We start from the raw sequence: 17,712 nt of genomic DNA, 5'->3' as shown, positions 1-17,712 counted from the left end.
GTGGGCTATAATTGACTCATTGAGAATTTTTAATTCCCATCCGAGTAAATGTACACCGTGATAACATTTATACATTAATACATTAATTTCTTACGTGATGGTACTGCATTCATCTGTCATTAACTTTGCATAATGTTATTAACGGGCTATCTAGGTGGCCGTTAAGCATCGGAAAAACATATTCCATGAAAACTATTGCATATGTCTCATGTCATTTCAGTTGTCAATTTCTTATGCCTGTGTGTTTTGCCTCCTGGCTACATATTTTAGAGGGAACCAATTAACGTACACACATAGCGGTGACGCTGCCCGCTGAATGAAGCTACGGCATTCTGGACGTTGAGGAAGTAGTTTCAAACCACATCCATGTATTCCAATAAGTCTTTCTACAGAAATGTGTAGATCCATCCCCCTGTGGTATGTTATCGTTGTTTTACACTCCTAGACCCTGTTGTCCATCTCTTTCGCACATATTTCTCCGCCTTCACGGGAATCGAACCCAGGGGTCGCTGCTTGGCGTATCACCTACGTGGTCAGATTGAGGCACTGTGCTGTCGTCTTCGCGACAACTTCTGAATATAATACCTGGTTGGTGGTTTGAATTCAAAGCTAAGTGAGTGAATCCCCTTACCATATAGGATTATGCTGGCGTTGGTGATCCCCATCTTGTTCATGGCCACGCACGTGTAGTTCCCGTAATCTTCTTCTGAGACGTTGAAGAACACAAGCATGGATATTTTCCCCTGGTTCTCTATCTTCACGCCGTTCAGCCCGTTGAAAAGCCTGCAGGAGAAACAGATGAGAGGGGCGTTCTGAGATATCTACATTTGTTTCCCATGATTCTCTGAATTTCCGTTGTGGTAATCCATAAATTATGTGTACTGGGCTCTTGTGGTCACACACACTCCTGTTTAACCCATTGAAAACCCTGCAGGAAAAACAGACAAGACTGGTGTTTTAAGATGTCAAAGTCTGTGTCCAGTGTTTCTTTGAATATTTGTTGTTGTGATCCAGGTTGGATTAGTACTGGGCATCTGAGGTTGTATATGTATATGTATAGAAGGTCACATGTATTGAATATTTATATTTGTGTATGAGGTCATGTACTGTGTATGGACAGGAATATTATTGTGCATATTACATAACGCCTACCACACATGTCACACTGGTACAGGCATGAGCCCTTCTTTTTGTCTTCATTGTAAGCTTTAAAGTCATGGAAAAGACATTCACTAAAATTTACATGAATAAATATGTGAAATTCAATAAAAATCAATAAAATGAATGGAAATTAGATGTACTAAAATCCACATACATTAATATGTGAAATTCAATCAAATAGAACGAACAGCAAAAAAATCCCCGAAAAAAAAAATTAACGTAACTGAATATATGTGGTTCGCAAAAGGTTGTGACACTGTTTCCGTCTTAATTTCCCCCTAACCATTTGATTATTCCCTGCTTTTGAATGCAAATGTGGGAAAAACATTGTTTTTTTCCCCTTAGTTTCCTGAGTTGTGTGTGGTTGTCTCGGAGACTAACGGTACGGCTGTCAGCGTCAAGCGCCATTTCCCTCAGTGACATGCCCCATGTACATACTGTATCATCCCACCACCTAGGGGTCCCTGCTCAGCTCATCCTTCAGCTCATGGTCTTCATTCAAAAAGCCTATTATACTCCATCTTCCCCAGCCCCCGCAGCAACGCGCCCAATCAATTCCACTGGGGGATAAATAATAACTTTTTTCCCTTCTTTTTCTTTTTGGGGTTCTTTTTCTTAATTCCGTGCAAAATTGCTGTTTTGCACCTAATTTGACTTTGAGAAGAGTGAGAGCCCATCCCCGTAAGTGCTCCATTTTGCCAACGATGAGGAACCAAAAACACACAAGACGAATGAGCTTTGAACTGGAGAGTCCTTTGTGGTGCTACGTCCCCGACTCCCCACCCCCTGATCCCCGTCATCCAATAAGGGCTCAGGAATATCCGCCATTTTTCCATTTGTTGAATTTGATTGGCTCTTCCATATGCTGTACGTTGCCTCGACACGGGTGTCTTTATGGCTGATGGAGACTAATGACCCTGAGTGGAAACGTCTGGACCGAGAGCCACTCGCCTGCGGTCTTCTTTGTACCACTCAAAGTCTGGCCTGGGAACCGCGGAGGCTTCGCATTGGAGAATGCCCTTCTGTCCCACGGGTGTGCCGGTGGTCCGGGCCTTGGAGATGGACGGAGGGTCTGTTGGGATAAAAATGGGTTACAAAAAAGTGTAATCTCTGCAAAATGTCTAACTTTTTATGGCTTTTCACCAACATTCATTGGTGTGAGACAACTTGCAGAGACGGTTATATCCTTATTACCTTTATCCTGTCAAAGGAACTAGGTGTGTGTGTGTGTGTGTCTGAGTCTGTGTGTGTGTGTGTGTCTGTGTGTGCGTCTAGCCTAGGACAATAACATAATGTATGTACTGTATGGACTGGTGTGTTTCTGTGTGTCTGTCAGGTCCTCACAGTTGACGACGACCTGCACGGTCCTGGTATCAGGGGTGGAGATGTCATTGGAGGCCATGCACTCGTATGATCCTGACTGCTCTTTGGTGATGCCTCTCAGCTCCAGGTGTTCCCCGTCCATGACAAACTTGCGTACACCTGTGGAGAAGGGCAGAGAAAGGCATCGGTCAACGGTGGATGAAAAGATCGGTCTAGTGGCGCTCCCTTTTGGGATGGTGAGCACCTCCTCCTCCCCGAATCCCGGCATCCAACCTCGCCCTTGGTCTTGTTTGTGTACTTTCTCATACAGTTCTTCCAGCTCAAAAGACAATTAGATTAGTCCAAAGACTCAAATGTCAGATGACTGAAGACCATGAATCGCCCATAGAAGTGAAGCATTTTACTTATTGCATGCACTGCATTTGGACATGCTATTGAACAAGTCATTAGATGCTAGGTGTCTCCCTAACTGACCTCCCTTCAGCTAGGATAGCATTCATAGCTCTGAATGCTGATGACTCCAACCAGACAGATGCACTGGACAACATGGACAACCACACGGCAAGATAAACAAATACTAAGTCCCTTGCAATCGAATGTAGACTTTATGTTGTCCTTCGTTATTCATGATGTTAATCTTCTGCAGGTTTGCTAAACGTACACAAACCAATGGCAGTGAATGAGATGTTCAGGGACGAATAATGAATAAATAGATAATAAAAAAAATATATACACATTTAAATGGGTTTATTCTTTGTCCACATGCTCTCAACATAAACCAGGCCAATCTGGGTGATTACTAATAGCTAATAGATTTTCTACGGAGTTTCTTTCTCAGGTATAGGATTCAACCCCTGCACAATTATCAATAAGGAAATGTTGGAGCTCAAAGTATGGTGGCTGGCTTTGCATGCCTACAGGAAGCAGCAGCAGACAACTCGGGGCATGGTGTAATTACCCAAAGAAAACAAACAAAAAGTGCTTTGAAAGCAGCACACCTGAGTCAAACCACAAATCACTGGCAGACACTGGCACTGTTAAGAGCACGTTTGCGGTGACGGAGAGACCCTTCTCGAGCGTGGGTGGCGGGAATGGATCGGAGCACTAATCCCAATCAGTAGAAATGTCAATCCGGCAATATCGCTGCATTAGCATAACACCATTATGTTTTCCTCCAAATCCCACAAACGCCTGTTGTTGCTCCTGGCGGAGGACTACTTGGGAGGGAGCAGCCGAGGAAATAATCAGCTTGTCGCATGTAACTCAATGTGCTGGAGCGCCCAGGGAAGTGCTCGCACAGGTAATTGAACATTTTAATCATGAATAACTATATTAGGGAGATCAAGTGTGACAAAGTGTGCGAGTGTCGCAGAGTTACTCAGTGTCGCTAGGTTGTTGTAACATGCGTGCAGGCTCGTCAGCCGTCGGTGATTGGCCAAAAATATCCCAAAGTTCAAATGTGATTACAATGTGACAGCCGATGTTATGTCATAATTACCAGTGTGGTGCGCTTGGTGACTGATTTGCTCTGCCTCAGGGAAGAAATAAATTGAAAGTTGGAATACTACTGAAACAGAAAATAATCATAATCATCATAATTATATAGTAACAACTAGAGCTGTGCATTATTCTTAAAGAGCGAAAAATAAACAAATTACATTTTCAGGAACCTTGAAATATGACCCGTATTCAGCCCATCCCCGGTAGCCTTAAGGGCCCCTTCCTGGGGTTGTTGTTTCCCAACTGAGATCCCCCCCGGGGTCCTATTATGAGAACATGCACCCTTGGGCCCTTTGCGGCTCTTGGAGGGTCCTCGGAAAGTTGGCAAGATAGTTTTGGAAACATAATAAATGAATTTGATTCCTAAAGACAATTATAACATCCAACCATGTCTTTGTGGTGCAGTGGAGAGTGTTATCGGGTATCAGTTTTGATACAACTCAACGAGGGATATCTCCATGGAAACCAAATGTAAAAATCCATTTTTAGGATTGGAATGATGTTGTGCTAATTAGAACGCCAATTATAACCTTTGACCATGACAAACCAGGCTTTTCGGTGGCGCAGTGGAGAGAGTTGGAGGAAATCAACCCTCACCTCAAAAGTTTGCCTTTGCCGCTCTCCAAGGAAAAATGATGTCACTTGAATTGTAATGACAATTATAACCTCCGACCATGTCATTGACATTTTCCTGGTGGTGCAGCAGCAGAAAGAGCTGTTGGTTATCACTTCTGGCGACCCGGGTTTAAGACCCTCCAAAGGGATTTCTCGAAGTAAACCTTATAAGATGATGTCCTGCTAATTGTAATGTTAATTAGAACTTGCTGCCAGATCAAATAAGGCATGTCCGTGGTGGAGAGAGTTATTGGTTATCAGCCTGGGAGACCTGGGTTCAAGTCCGGCCTGGGCTGCTATCCATGGTACCATAAAAATCACATGCATTTTTTTGATTTCCTTTGAGTTCCTCCTATATGGCATAGAGAGAAAATAACACTACGGAGAGAATGAGAAATTCTAAAAACAGCGAAAAATGATTGAGAATATTGGGCAATAAAAGATTTAGAGAACGAGAACGAGAACAAAGAAAGAATGAAAAGAGAAAAAGGGGTTTGATACCTTGCCTCAAGAGGAGACTCTAACATACCGAAAAACACACACCCAAACCTCTATCTCTTTCCTGGTCGTCCTCTGTGAGTGAAGATAAAGCCTGCTCTTTGGACAGGAGGTAATTAGTGCATGACTGAATGGGAGCTGCTAATTACCAAATATCACCTGGCAAAGGAATTCCTGCTTCAGCAGTGTCTAAAAAAAACGGCACCTTTAGAACTAGGATTTACGACATCCAAATGGTTATTATATGTGTAGCATTATAATAATGTAATTATTGGACCTTATTCGTTTTGAAACCCACTTCCACATTCATTATAAAGGGTCCCATCTCAGTGGCACCTCATTGCTAAATCTAGGGATGGATATCTCAAAGTGGTACGTTGCACATATCCTATTCATTCCTAGCCTGTGAACCAGACAAATCTGAAGGCTCATGTGCTCTGGCCTGTGTATCTGGCCCCCCTCCTGCTCAGACACATTCACCAGCAGACCGGGCCTGCTTGGCCTGACACACCGGCTAATCTAGAATAGGGCGGTTCTGATATGATGACTGTACAGAGTGTTTTCAAAAACAAACAAGATGGCTGCAGCTGATGTGTCTGTTCATTTCTCAGCAGACATTGCATTTCTCTGTGGATTGGTTCTCGGTCCAGAGATTAATTTGTGTCCAGAGGCTTTGCAGTTTGCGGCCGTTGATAACGCCCATTGGGAATCGAAATTGAACTGAGGGATTTTCTGACTAATACACATTGGCCTGGCAATTTATGGCTTATTAACTCCACTATAAGCTTCCAAATTGTATTTAGTAGTATGAAGAACGACAACTCAATTTTGTGACTATAAATATGACTATGTATATCATACCTGAATTGTGGATTATTATTATTAATTTATAATTTATATAAAATAATTCATGAATAATCGTTATTATTAAATGAGCATTCCATAGAGAGCTGTCTCGGCGCTCCTTGAACCCACGTTGGGTTCAGATCCCCAACAGCTCTCTCCCCTGCGTCATCGAGACGCCGCTACTGATCGGGTCCCAGGTTAAAATCAACATTACAATCCACATGACATTGTGACATTTCCAAAATGTCATCGTTGTATTAGGTGAGGTGTTAGGTGCAGAAAATCTTGTCAGAATGTAATTATAAGACACCAGATTACCAGAAATGTTGGCTTGCCCACGCAAGTATTAGAGCAATAATAATAATCCTTCCATACTCTGAAATTGTCATGTAAACGATAGATCCTTAACTGGATCTTACTTGATCTAGTACAAGCACCTTTACTTCTAAGGTGCACTATGCCAAATAGTAATACAAAAACAAAAGATAATTAAAATATAATATACCCAATACACAAGTCAAGCAACCACAAGCAATCCACCTATTCATGCAGTGTACCCCAAACATATGAAAGCAGAGTGCCTGCATCAGGAAAGCGTGGCTGGGTAACTAATAACTGAGTCATCATTGCACAGGATGGCATCCGGCACAAATGAGCATCTAAAAACACTCGGTGGACGAGCTCGGCGGTATAGACCATTAGCTTAAGGAGCTTTGAGGCAGACAAGGCACTCTTCCCTCCTTCTGGATGGATTACCGCAGCCTTCCTCCTTTAAATACGTCCAACTCTTCCCCCGGTCCTTCGGGTCTGAAAATATATTTTGAGAATGGTAAATGATACCTCGCTTGTTGGATAGTGTAATTCCCCTGGTTGTTATGTTGAGTATGAACGGAGGAGAGCACAAGTAGGTCCTCCTTTTGTAGGAGATCTTGTACACAAGTCTATATGTATACATTATGTACATATATATATGTACATAATATATATATATACATATATATATGGAAAATATATATACATATACTTTAGCTATTCATATATACATTTGTTCAATCAGCCTGTCCACCAGCACTCTGCTGCCTGGCATACACAATGAGGGCTGTCTGGAGGAGCTAATCCATGGCTGAGCCGCTGCTTGATCCAGTGGTCAAATATCTCCACAGGAAAGGACTGGAGAACACCTCACTCAATCACCTCCCAGCGCCGCCCCCCAACCCCCCCCCCTCGTCTGATAATCACGCCGTGTCCTTTCCCGCCTCGACACGGATCACTGGCGCTCCGGCATTTCAGACTCCAGCTGCTGTGCATTACCACCAACATCAGGGAACCACCGTTTCAGTGAAGTGCACTTACTCCCCTTAGCAAAGTACCCTCAGTGTATTTTGTGGGCTGTCCTCGGTTTTTTCTCCCCCTTTTTTTTAAATTGGAGGGAGGTTCAGGGCTGGTGGGGGGGGGGGGGGGGGGGAGGAGGAAATAAACCTTCCCAGGTTGTGATAAAAAAAAAAAAAAGCAGAAAGAGATCCACTTGGATGTCTACACCCGAGGGGTGCAGGCGTGTTGGGAGTCGGTGACGGAGATCAGCTGCTAAGTCCCAGAGCTCCACGGTCCCTAACCACCGGAGAGAGCCGAGCATCGCGCCGTCCCCAGGGGTGAATCCTGCAGCACTCAGCGCACAACCTCTGGCCCTGTTTCATAGCTCTGCTCTGCAGCTGCCTCCACCGCACCCAGGCTGCCGGTGTGTTCATCTCCTCTCTCTCTCCTCCGGGGAGATGGACTTTCTGCAGACATATGGCTTTTTCCCTCTTTCTGCCTGGATATGGGATGCAAGCACAGCCCTCCCTGCCCTGGGCACTTGTCTGGATGGTGGAGTGGAGTACAACAGAAACAGCATGTCCCTTGTCATATTTCCTGCTGGCCAATGGCCTCATTATCTCCTTCTGCGAGTGTTTGTCTCTCACACGCTCTGCTTACTGTGAAGTGCTCTACGGCGACTGTATCGCATCGCGGATGGGGATTGAGACGACCCAGAACGCTTTGGAAGAGAGGTCTTGAGTGGTCTTTAAGGCGAGCCACCACAGGTTGAAGACTCCAAAGAACGACCCGACGAGAACGCTTAACAACAGAAGAGGGTGGTGAGGGGTGGGGGGAGCAGCTGATAGAACACAGGGCCAATACCAGAGCCAAAACAACCATCGCTGTGCAAGCACATCCATTCCAGAAGGGGTAACTACGTAGCCCGTAGCCACAGGCTAAATGTATGTTGTTGGAAACACAGCCGAAGCGAGGGGGCCGGTGAGTGAAGACCCCTCGGATAACCGTCTCACACCTCGCCGCTTCCTCATGTACTTCCACTGGGATTTCATTTTCTGTGAGATGGTTTTGTAGTCCTACTCTGTCGGGACTCTCTATCCCATAATGCCATGGATCCACTATACATTGCCTTTCACTGGGCGAATAAATTAAAAAAACATTTTGAAATTGAGCATGGCAGTTTTTGATGGTGGGGTTTCCTTTGCAACATTGACGGATTTGATTTAACAGAACACAAACCTTCAGCGATGATACCTTCACTTCTCTTGTCACTGATTTTCTTATGTAACCTAGTGGTTTGACAAAGAGCAAGAAAAACCGAACGCTATTAGGCCTTAAGATGATAATCAAGTTGAGTGATGATAAGGGGCCATTATAGTCATTACTGTTTGCTGTGACTTACTATAAAAATGGTCTCCTTCTTACTATAAGGTATGTAGTTGTATAATGTTTCAAAGAATCCTAGTAAACCTTGGGAAATGTCAAGCTATCGCTCAGACATTTATAGGTACCAATCCACAGGCATTGAATTCAAAAACAGATTATTTGACCCACCCTGTGGAGCTTTTAGGAAAGCCAGAGCCCATAGGTGGCTGGCGTCCAACCGCATATTACATCTGACACGCTCTTTAACCTGTCGTCGCCAGGTATGTAGTTCTTTGTTGCAACATGAATTTTAACCACGTTTAAAGTAATTGCCACTGAAACACTGTAATAACAGAAATTATGAGCATGTTGATGTGCCGAGGATTACATTTCTTCCTTTTTGCCTTTGTACTTCGAAACAGAGAGATTTTATTAGCTTCCTCCCCAAGGAATTGTTGTACTTCTTCGAAAATAACATATTATCTTTGTTCTAATGAAAATAGACAGAATATCTCAACAACTGTTCTATCAATGGACTATCTCAAAAAATATGACAATGAGCAGTTCCTTGTTCATCTTCAATAACATTACAACAGCCAAACAACACCCTACTATTCTGGTGGAGGTGAAACTCTTATGCAGGTAATATACTTTAACGCTGTATAACCACTAAAATCCCTAAACATAAAATCAGCTCCAGCACCACAGTTCAATTTAGGTCAATAGTGTTAACATGGTGAATACAGATAGACATTGCCAATCGTATCCGTGCCAAGGATTCTGTAGGTCATCTACACCACAATATACACTGTATATAATCATTGTATTTTTGTGCTATTTTTGATGGACTTATGTTTCTTGCATTTAGAATATATCACCAGGCCCGTGGGCCCTACTTACTAACCCCATGCTAACTTGTTCCACTGTGAGTCATGTGGTCATCTTGATGAATGGCCACAAGATGCTCAACCGCTGTACCTAATGAGGATGCTGCGGTGTCACCCCTCCACCCCTGTGGAGCCTCACCGTCTTCTTATCTTACCTGGGGGCTGTCCCTTAAAAAACAGGAAACACTACCATTTCTTATCGATTAAGCCTCCAATCTCCTGGTTGTCTTCCCCCCTCTCCAATAGGACCTCTGGCAATATGACAAGTACAATACTTAAAATCATTGCCTTTGAAATGAATTAGTAAGGAAATGAAGAACCTTCTCTTTTTACGGTTACTGTGCAATGCGTACTTTAGAAAGCAAGACTTAATAGGTCTCCTGGCAGAGATAGATAATTGAACAGTTAGTAAAATCTGGCCCCTGTCCTTCCACTATATCACATCATTATGCTGTGTTAGTTATATTATATTTAAATGACATTTGACCAGATCATTTGTCAATGTTTTAGTACCAATTTAAAAGCAGCATATGTTTACAAATTTACTGTGTGGCTATTTAAATGATGAATCAGAAAATATAGTATGTTTTTGGCTTATTGTTGGTGAGTGAACAGACAATTAGGCACATGTAAAAGGCTTTTTTTACACAGTCTGAACGGCTTTAACAGCGTTGCCAGGATGATTAAAACAAGTAATTGTATGTGTTAACAATGATTTACAATAAAACATTTGTTCTAGGCTGGGTGCAATACAAATGTTAGAAAGAGCTAGATTTAGCAGTACACATAGGTTAATAACTGTGTAAATTTGCATATGGAATATTGGAAAGCCTGCACTTTCAGGACATTTCTATTGTGCGTGATTAAATTCAGTGTTAGCTCATTAAGTGCCTAGTTGAGACAAACTTTTTTAATGATGTAATCTTCTGCATAAAAATACTGTCAAACATTCACAAATTTTACAAAGAAAAGGCTACAAATCATGGAATAATTTACATGCATTTGATCCTATACAACTCATGAATATTAAACACTTTTGCAACTCTTAGAAGAAACGTACTTCAAAACAGTATGAATTACGCATATGCTATACTGTTTTTCAACATTTAATCCTCGGTTTGAACTCTTAAGCACTGAACCGTGGCCTGCAACAGCTAAAACACCTCCTTTGGGCAAATAAACAGTCAGCAAACACGTTAGCATTCATTCAGAACATTGTGGGATTTGAATGTATTATGCAAAGAATGTTTTGGCAGCGGAAAGGTGAACAAGGTATCAGCCTTCTGTCACTAGCCATTTAATTCCTGTATGATTTGTGCCATATGCCCTTTAAAGCTCAAGTGGCCATTAAGCATGCATGTCAAATATTAACCATCGTAGCTTCACCCGTTAACCATCTGTCTGGGTGTAAAAATAGAGAAACTGTTTTGGATTCGGTTGACTTTGGAAACAAAAGGTTGTTTGATGAAATTCAAATCAGTAGGAAAGTCTTTGCAACACATCCTCCAAAAAAAGTGTCAGAAATATTATTCTCTGCACTATTTGCATCCACTGACTGAAATACACTCACAAATAACAATGCCTTACTTATACTTTATTTTGTCTGGTTCACCGCATGTTCGACACTGAATCCTTTGGAAAACCTGGTCTACTGCCAATTATCAGTTATCAGCCAAATGCTTGGCTGTGAATGGGGCAATAATGAGCCGCTGAAAACAGTGGCTGGCAGGCAGGAGGCAGCAGGTCCCGGATGGGCCCATTGGGACGGGGCCCAGAAGCCTAAAGGTCACCCATTCTCCGACAACATTGAGCTGGAGCCCAACCGAATCCAAACTCAATTATTAGTAGTAGCAATTCTGGAATTCATTTTTCTATGCACATTTTATAATAACATTTGGACGAGCTCTAGTCCAATTGTGCTGTGATTTGGTGGGTAAAAACGGAGAAAACCGTCAGGGCTGCACATTGGGTTTGTTGGAATGGTTTGGGTCTGGCCTGAATATCCCTACGCTGTCGGACACAGACAGTAGTCTGTGTCCGACGATGAGGGGATATTCAGACCCCATGGTCTCATTGATTTGGGACGGCGTCCACAATTGCTGGGCCACCCACTTGACTGCTACGAACATCATTGTTGACTGAGTGGTTTAAATGACTTCTGTGCAAGCAAACCAAGGAGAGCGAGATGTCATTTGGCAACATCAGCTTCATTGAGAAAACAAACAATGGAGGCCTCCTGTGTAGTCAAGGTTTGATGGGTGGGTGTAAATGTGAAGAGGTGAGACAGGGCTGGTGGAGGGGTTGGGATGGTGGAGGCTGTCGCTGGCGTCTTCACAGTCAAAACAGGACATGGTACAATGTGTATGTTGTCAGGTAGCATTGCAAAAATCATTTTGATGGAATGTGCTATCTGGATTTGGCGAGAAACATTTTAGCTGGTTATGTTGACTTCGAGCTTCTGGGCATGCATAGTATATATTTATTTCAGAATATGTGATAATTATCTCAAATTCATGAACAATTCCCTCGGTCAAAATTAGAACATCTCTTGTACGTGGGACAACTCAAATTAGATAACATTAAATTAAATTATTATATTGCATTACCGATTGTTTTAGGTAGACAGGAATGGATGTGTATCTCAAATGCATATATGATTCGGATACACCTTTCCAAGTTTTACCCTTCCAAATGCCATCGAATGCTATTCTTCCCGTTTTTAAATATGTAACGGCTCTGTCAGCTAGCCAGCCTCTGGTTACTTCTGGGCTTTCCAAAATCTGCACACTTCTCTTCCCACCGCATAATCAATGTACGGTTACATTATATCAACCCTTTCTGTCTTTTGAGGGCTTGACTGAAGAGCCTAACCTGCAACTTAAGGAGGCTATTTGTATTTGAACAACATACTTGAGGTCGACTGGTAGCAGACATTATCAGTTAAAGCAACTCAAAAAGAAGCTTCAAGAAGGCCATCAAGAAGACCATAATCTCATTATAGTTTCCAACTACGGCAAGCGACTCAGACCAAACCACCAAAACAAATCAAATGCCCTTGATCAGGGTACGTACGATCTGGGGGTGCGGGGCAAGGGTGATGGATGGGGAACGAATAAGTTATGCTAAAACCCTTTGTAAGTACTCATGGGCTAATATCCTTGGCGTTACTCTTCAGCTAGCTTCATGTCGCTACACTATGCGCTACTAGAACAACAGCCCTCTCATGACACTTAAGAGTGTCAACGTGTCAGAGAAGCACGCCTGTCAACCTCTGAGCACTGAGGAGTCTAATCCCAAGTGGTATTTAGTGTGTCACCTAAGCATCGCGGTAATACCCTTGCGTTTGTGCCACATCAAGCTAATAATGGCCGCCTGATGATAATTAATTACGAGCTACCAGGCAACGCGTTCATGCACACTGTCTCCCCGCCGCACCCCGTGGCACCGGAGACGAGTCGGCATGGCGACGGCCATAGCCACACATGTGAAACATTGAACGAAGAAGAAGAGGAGCAAACTGGGAATACACGCAGCATTCAGGCCTCATCAGATGCGCGGCTGATCTGATAACGCGGAGTGAGAGAGCGAAGGGGTGTGAGGTGCATCGGAGGATGTCTCGGTAATGATGTGATATGAGCTTGGGGAGGAGGAGCCGGGGACCCTCTCAGGAGACAGAACAAGCCATTAGCCACTGCTCTAGTGACAAGGAGGTGAAAAAAAATCTATGACTATTGAACAGTTCATTAATGTTGGGCCGATTTCTTTTTTCTTTTCAATGGCTCTTAGAGGAGAGTGTTTTTGCAAAGTATGCCCAGAAGGGGTTTTGCTCTGCAGGTAGCTGTTGGGGCCAGCTGATGTCGAAGAAACAAAAGCATTATGCTCTCACTGCTTAGACAGAACAAGGTTAGAGGGCTCCTGGATCAAAGGCATACAGTCATTACTTTAGAGGTCTGTGTAGTCAAGTATTAACTCACTGTGTTATGCAGAACAGTGCATATTCGAGTGGAGAACTAATCAAAAAGTGAGCGTTCTCATTTCGGAAACCGAGGCCATGCAGTTGGAAGAGTCGCTGGCTGTGACATGACTAAGTCCTAACAATAAATAGTATGTTTCCTGGGGGCGCTCGCTTAAACTTGTTCTGACAGCTGTCTCCACCTACAAGGTTAACTGGCGGAAATCTGTTCCCTCACTTGGGCCTGACAGCAGCCGTTGTTTTTTTATGTTGCGTCCCAAATTATTATTATTTTTTTTGCAATAGCTTAGGACACCCTCCTTTGAATTAATTAAGAGCTTGTTTTTCAAAGACAGGCTACTTTAATCCAGCTACCTGATGCCAAGTCACCTGGCTTCTTTAAGTTTAGATTGTCAAACTGATGGTAAAACTGTTTATGATTTAATATTTGCAGCTATGGCCTCAACACAGATTTACTTCCAGTCGTCCAAGAAGCCATGCTTAACCTTCAACAACACTTTATCTGCTGCTGTGCTCCGTCATAAAGAAAAGCAATAACTAAGTGCTGACATATTGGCCTGAGAGAGGATTGGCTTGCCAACATTTTTTTCTCAAAGATATTAAGAAGTTTTGAGTGCACACAAAACATATATTTTTTTAATGATTATTTAGTTTTGTGATTCTCCAGAGCTTTTTGTTAACTCCAAATCGTTATTAAAAAATAAATAAAAAGTTTATCCGCAAATCCCAAACATATATCTCTTTAAAAAACCTGACCTGCCCACACAACACCAGTTTCCTTGCATGTTTGGAAGCTGAGTGAGGGGGACGCACTGGGAATGACCGACAGCTACAAGCAAGTGCCGGTTATACTCCAACACACCCATTTGTAGCATTGGTTGCCGACAAAATGAAAAATGATCACAACAGTGAACGGCGGGCCTGAGGTGCTGGCTCCACTGCAAGGAATGATGGAGGGTCTGATGCTGGGAAAAAGACCCCACACAACCCCCGGAGTTCCCTGTGCCTATTGAACATCTCATTGGCTGCCATGTGTAGTTAGGAGGAAAAGTCTGTTAAGCTTTTGATACCAACAGCACTTTGGACTGGTCTGGGTGATAAACATGATGTTAATCTTTGCATTAGTCCCATCGATAGGCACAATACAATCCTTCAAAGAAGTTGCACAAGTTAAAGTTTTGAATGTACTCATTTCCCTTAACATGAATTAGGCAGCTAGATTAGCGCTTAACTGTTGGATTAGTCAATATTCTCTAGTAATTTCACTAGCTCAATAAGCCTATCCATTCTGGATATTGATATTGTTCTTCAGGGCTAACCACATGCAAACAGGACCACAAGGTGATCTATCACTAATCACATCCTGTGGTCTTTGTGTTTGCATATCAATCTGTGTTGCGCCATGGATATGATTTTCTAGCTGCAGCTCCAGTTGTAATAAAATATTCTCTCCTACACTCTACTATATTGAGGCTCAATGCATTTATATATTGCATATTCTCTTGGTAAGATCGGCATTTGTTCAATCAATGGCCACGGTTTCCAGGAGATATTTGAACAAAGTATTGAATGACTCTTGCTGAGCTGTCTGAGTTTAGAAAATATATCACACTAATTGCACTGATCAACTAATGAAGTGAAGCTTTGGCCTTTTTGTGTTTTAATCGTGTCAGTAAAACATTTAACTTGTCCCACATTTCATTCAAGTGGAAACATTGCCATCAGCAAACTATTACAATAATTATCGACTAAACTTCCAGTTGGTCATAACATCAATTAGAACACGTATAACCAGATAAACCGCTTCAATTTCCGGCTCAAATACACAAGTTCTCTCCAGCAGTACTGCACAGAGTGGGAAATGAGAATTGTAAATGACTGCTGAGGTGTTTACTGCATGTCACACATAATCTCCTTAAAAGGGTTAGGTGTGTGTGTGTGTGTGTGTGTGTGTGTGTGTGTGTGTGTGTGTGTGTGTGTGTGTGTGTGTGTGTGTGTGTGTGTGTGTGTGTGTGTGGGGGGGGGTCCAAGAAAGTCAAAGGTTTCATTATTTTCGACGGCCCCTCTCTGGCCTCTTCCATCCGTGGTCAATCTCATGTAGCCTGTTTTCTCTTTTTCTGTATTTGAATTACATCCACGTGTCTTCGTCCCCTCACGTGACTCCCGATGAATCGATAGGCCGAGCACCATTGATCTCTCCTCGCACGCATTGGACATGATACTGATACACACAAGACTCCCCCTCCTCAGCCCCCGGGTCAAACATCGACAGGCTTAGAGTAATCCCCCACAGCACCGCCCGAGCCAACCCCTTCACTAACACCCTCCTCCAACTGCACCCACACAGACACATCCACAACAAATACCACCTCCAGCCCTAACCCCCTTGCTGCCCATTAAGAGCACTACACGCCATCCCTGTTCCTACACGTGTACGTACCTGGACAACCAATGTTCTCGTTAATCTAGATGTATTAAAGCTGCTTTCTTTGGCTCTAATGAGGAGATATAAAGATGTAAACTGTGAGGATCCAATACTACGTAGACAACGTCCCGCTGAGACTGACAAAGAAACAGGGATCAAAGTGCATCAACTAATAGCTACACCGATTTACCTTGATGTAAAAGGACCATTTTGCACGGAGGCATACAGTACAGCATGAACAGAAAGTCAGCGATATTCTAAAACAATGCAGTTCAACAGTACTCGCTTGTTTGAACAATCACTTCGAAATGGCTCAAGGATGATGGGAAGAGCTGATTGAAGTCATGGATTCATTCAATTCATCAACTCAATTAAATCAGAGTGCACTTGATTTTAAAGACTAAGTGTGCATGTTCCTGCTTGGCGATGACCCACATTCCCCCCCCCCAAAAAAGTAAAAAAGAGAAATCTATTCAAAGGAAACGCTCCCCCCCCCCGCCGCAACCCCCTTAGAATATGACAGATTTGGGACAGTTTAATTTGATATATGGAGATAAAATGTCTTGCCTTCTCAGCAGCGCATAAATACAAAAAAATTACAATATACAAAACAAAAAGTCCCATTCCAACCACTCAGCTGTTTGAAAGTCTGCAAAACGAAACATCCACCACAAGAAATGTCTTGCCTTGGCTCTCATGATATGTGATACTATGGAGTGGTGCTGAATGTGATGGCGCTTTCCGTCTTTGACATATGGAGAGCCATGGCAGTTGTGTCACATTTTCCGATGTAATTCTGCTGTCGAGAGTGTAAACTCGCGCTGCACTCTTCACGCTGTGCCCATTGTGAAGCTCAATATGTCCAGCCCTGTATGTGACTCTGAGGCAGCTGATGGGAAAATATTAATGAACTTCTGCACAGTGTGGGGCAACAAAGACCAACACGGGTATGGTTATTGCATAGGCCTATTGCATAGACTCATGTTGACAAACAACAGCAACCAATTACCTATGATTCGATATATAACTGACCTAACGCAACCCTAATGCGTGCCATGATTATTATACGATTACTATAATAATAGGAGGCCATAGAAACCCCTGGCATAAAGGAGACAGACATATTGTCGGAAATGCATTCAGCTCCTTGCAATATACGGCAGTCATTCTGCGTTACTTTGCCTGATATTGGAACAGGAGGCTGCCATAACTCCCCTCGGCCTGCAACTAATCTAACATCCTTCCATGGTTTCCTCCACCGGCCCAGTGTTTGACTTGCATGACACATCGGCTAAAGTACACATATGAATAGAAATGTGCAGAGAACATCCTGTGGTCTTTCTCCACAACACACAGTATGAGCATCTGGCTGGGGAAACAGATGTGCCCCTGTTGATGAGTTGATGAGTGTATGTGTTGGTGTGTGGGTGTGTGTGAGTGTGTACGGACATTAACTTACTATCTCTGGTTCTCCAATACCAGTGTCCCTTGAAAGCCAAAATCTGCCATGATTTGGATTATGTGAACGTTAGCGACCGCCGTTAGCTCGACCAACCGCCCTCGACCCGTTTAACAGCGGACCTTTTTCCAGTTTGTCACTGGGCTTGACATAATCATTTCAAACGCATGACCTTTCCCTGAAAGACAATGGCCAATCAATAGGCATCTTTTTTTTTCATTCATCAGCACTGTTTACATTAAGAATGCAGATTAAATCGGAAAACGAACGCTGGTATGAAGCATCCCCGACACTGGCTCACTAAGGCCATACGAGAGGCCCCACTTATTTAGAAAATACCAGCCGCCCT

The 17,712-nt window shown here is 43.1% G+C and overlaps 1 protein-coding gene across 1 annotated transcript in view; it reads right to left on the bottom strand.

The window, feature by feature from the left end:
• The window catches only part of LOC130385856 (opioid-binding protein/cell adhesion molecule-like), an 85,061-nt gene that overhangs the window by 419 nt on the left and 66,930 nt on the right, over positions 1-17,712 (bottom strand). The window contains exons 4-6 of the mRNA XM_056594587.1: positions 2,506-2,643; positions 2,113-2,233; positions 632-783 (exon numbers count right to left, since the gene is read on the bottom strand). Of these exons, the coding sequence (XP_056450562.1) occupies positions 632-783; positions 2,113-2,233; positions 2,506-2,643 (411 nt within the window). The remainder of the gene's footprint in view (positions 1-631; positions 784-2,112; positions 2,234-2,505; positions 2,644-17,712) is intronic.

Source organism: Gadus chalcogrammus, chromosome 7, assembly GCF_026213295.1.
Source record: "Gadus chalcogrammus isolate NIFS_2021 chromosome 7, NIFS_Gcha_1.0, whole genome shotgun sequence".
In the NCBI taxonomy this organism is placed as follows: Eukaryota; Metazoa; Chordata; class Actinopteri; order Gadiformes; family Gadidae; genus Gadus; species Gadus chalcogrammus.
The sequence above is the reverse complement of the archived record's forward strand: the minus strand, read 5'-3'. Positions and strand labels throughout refer to the sequence as shown.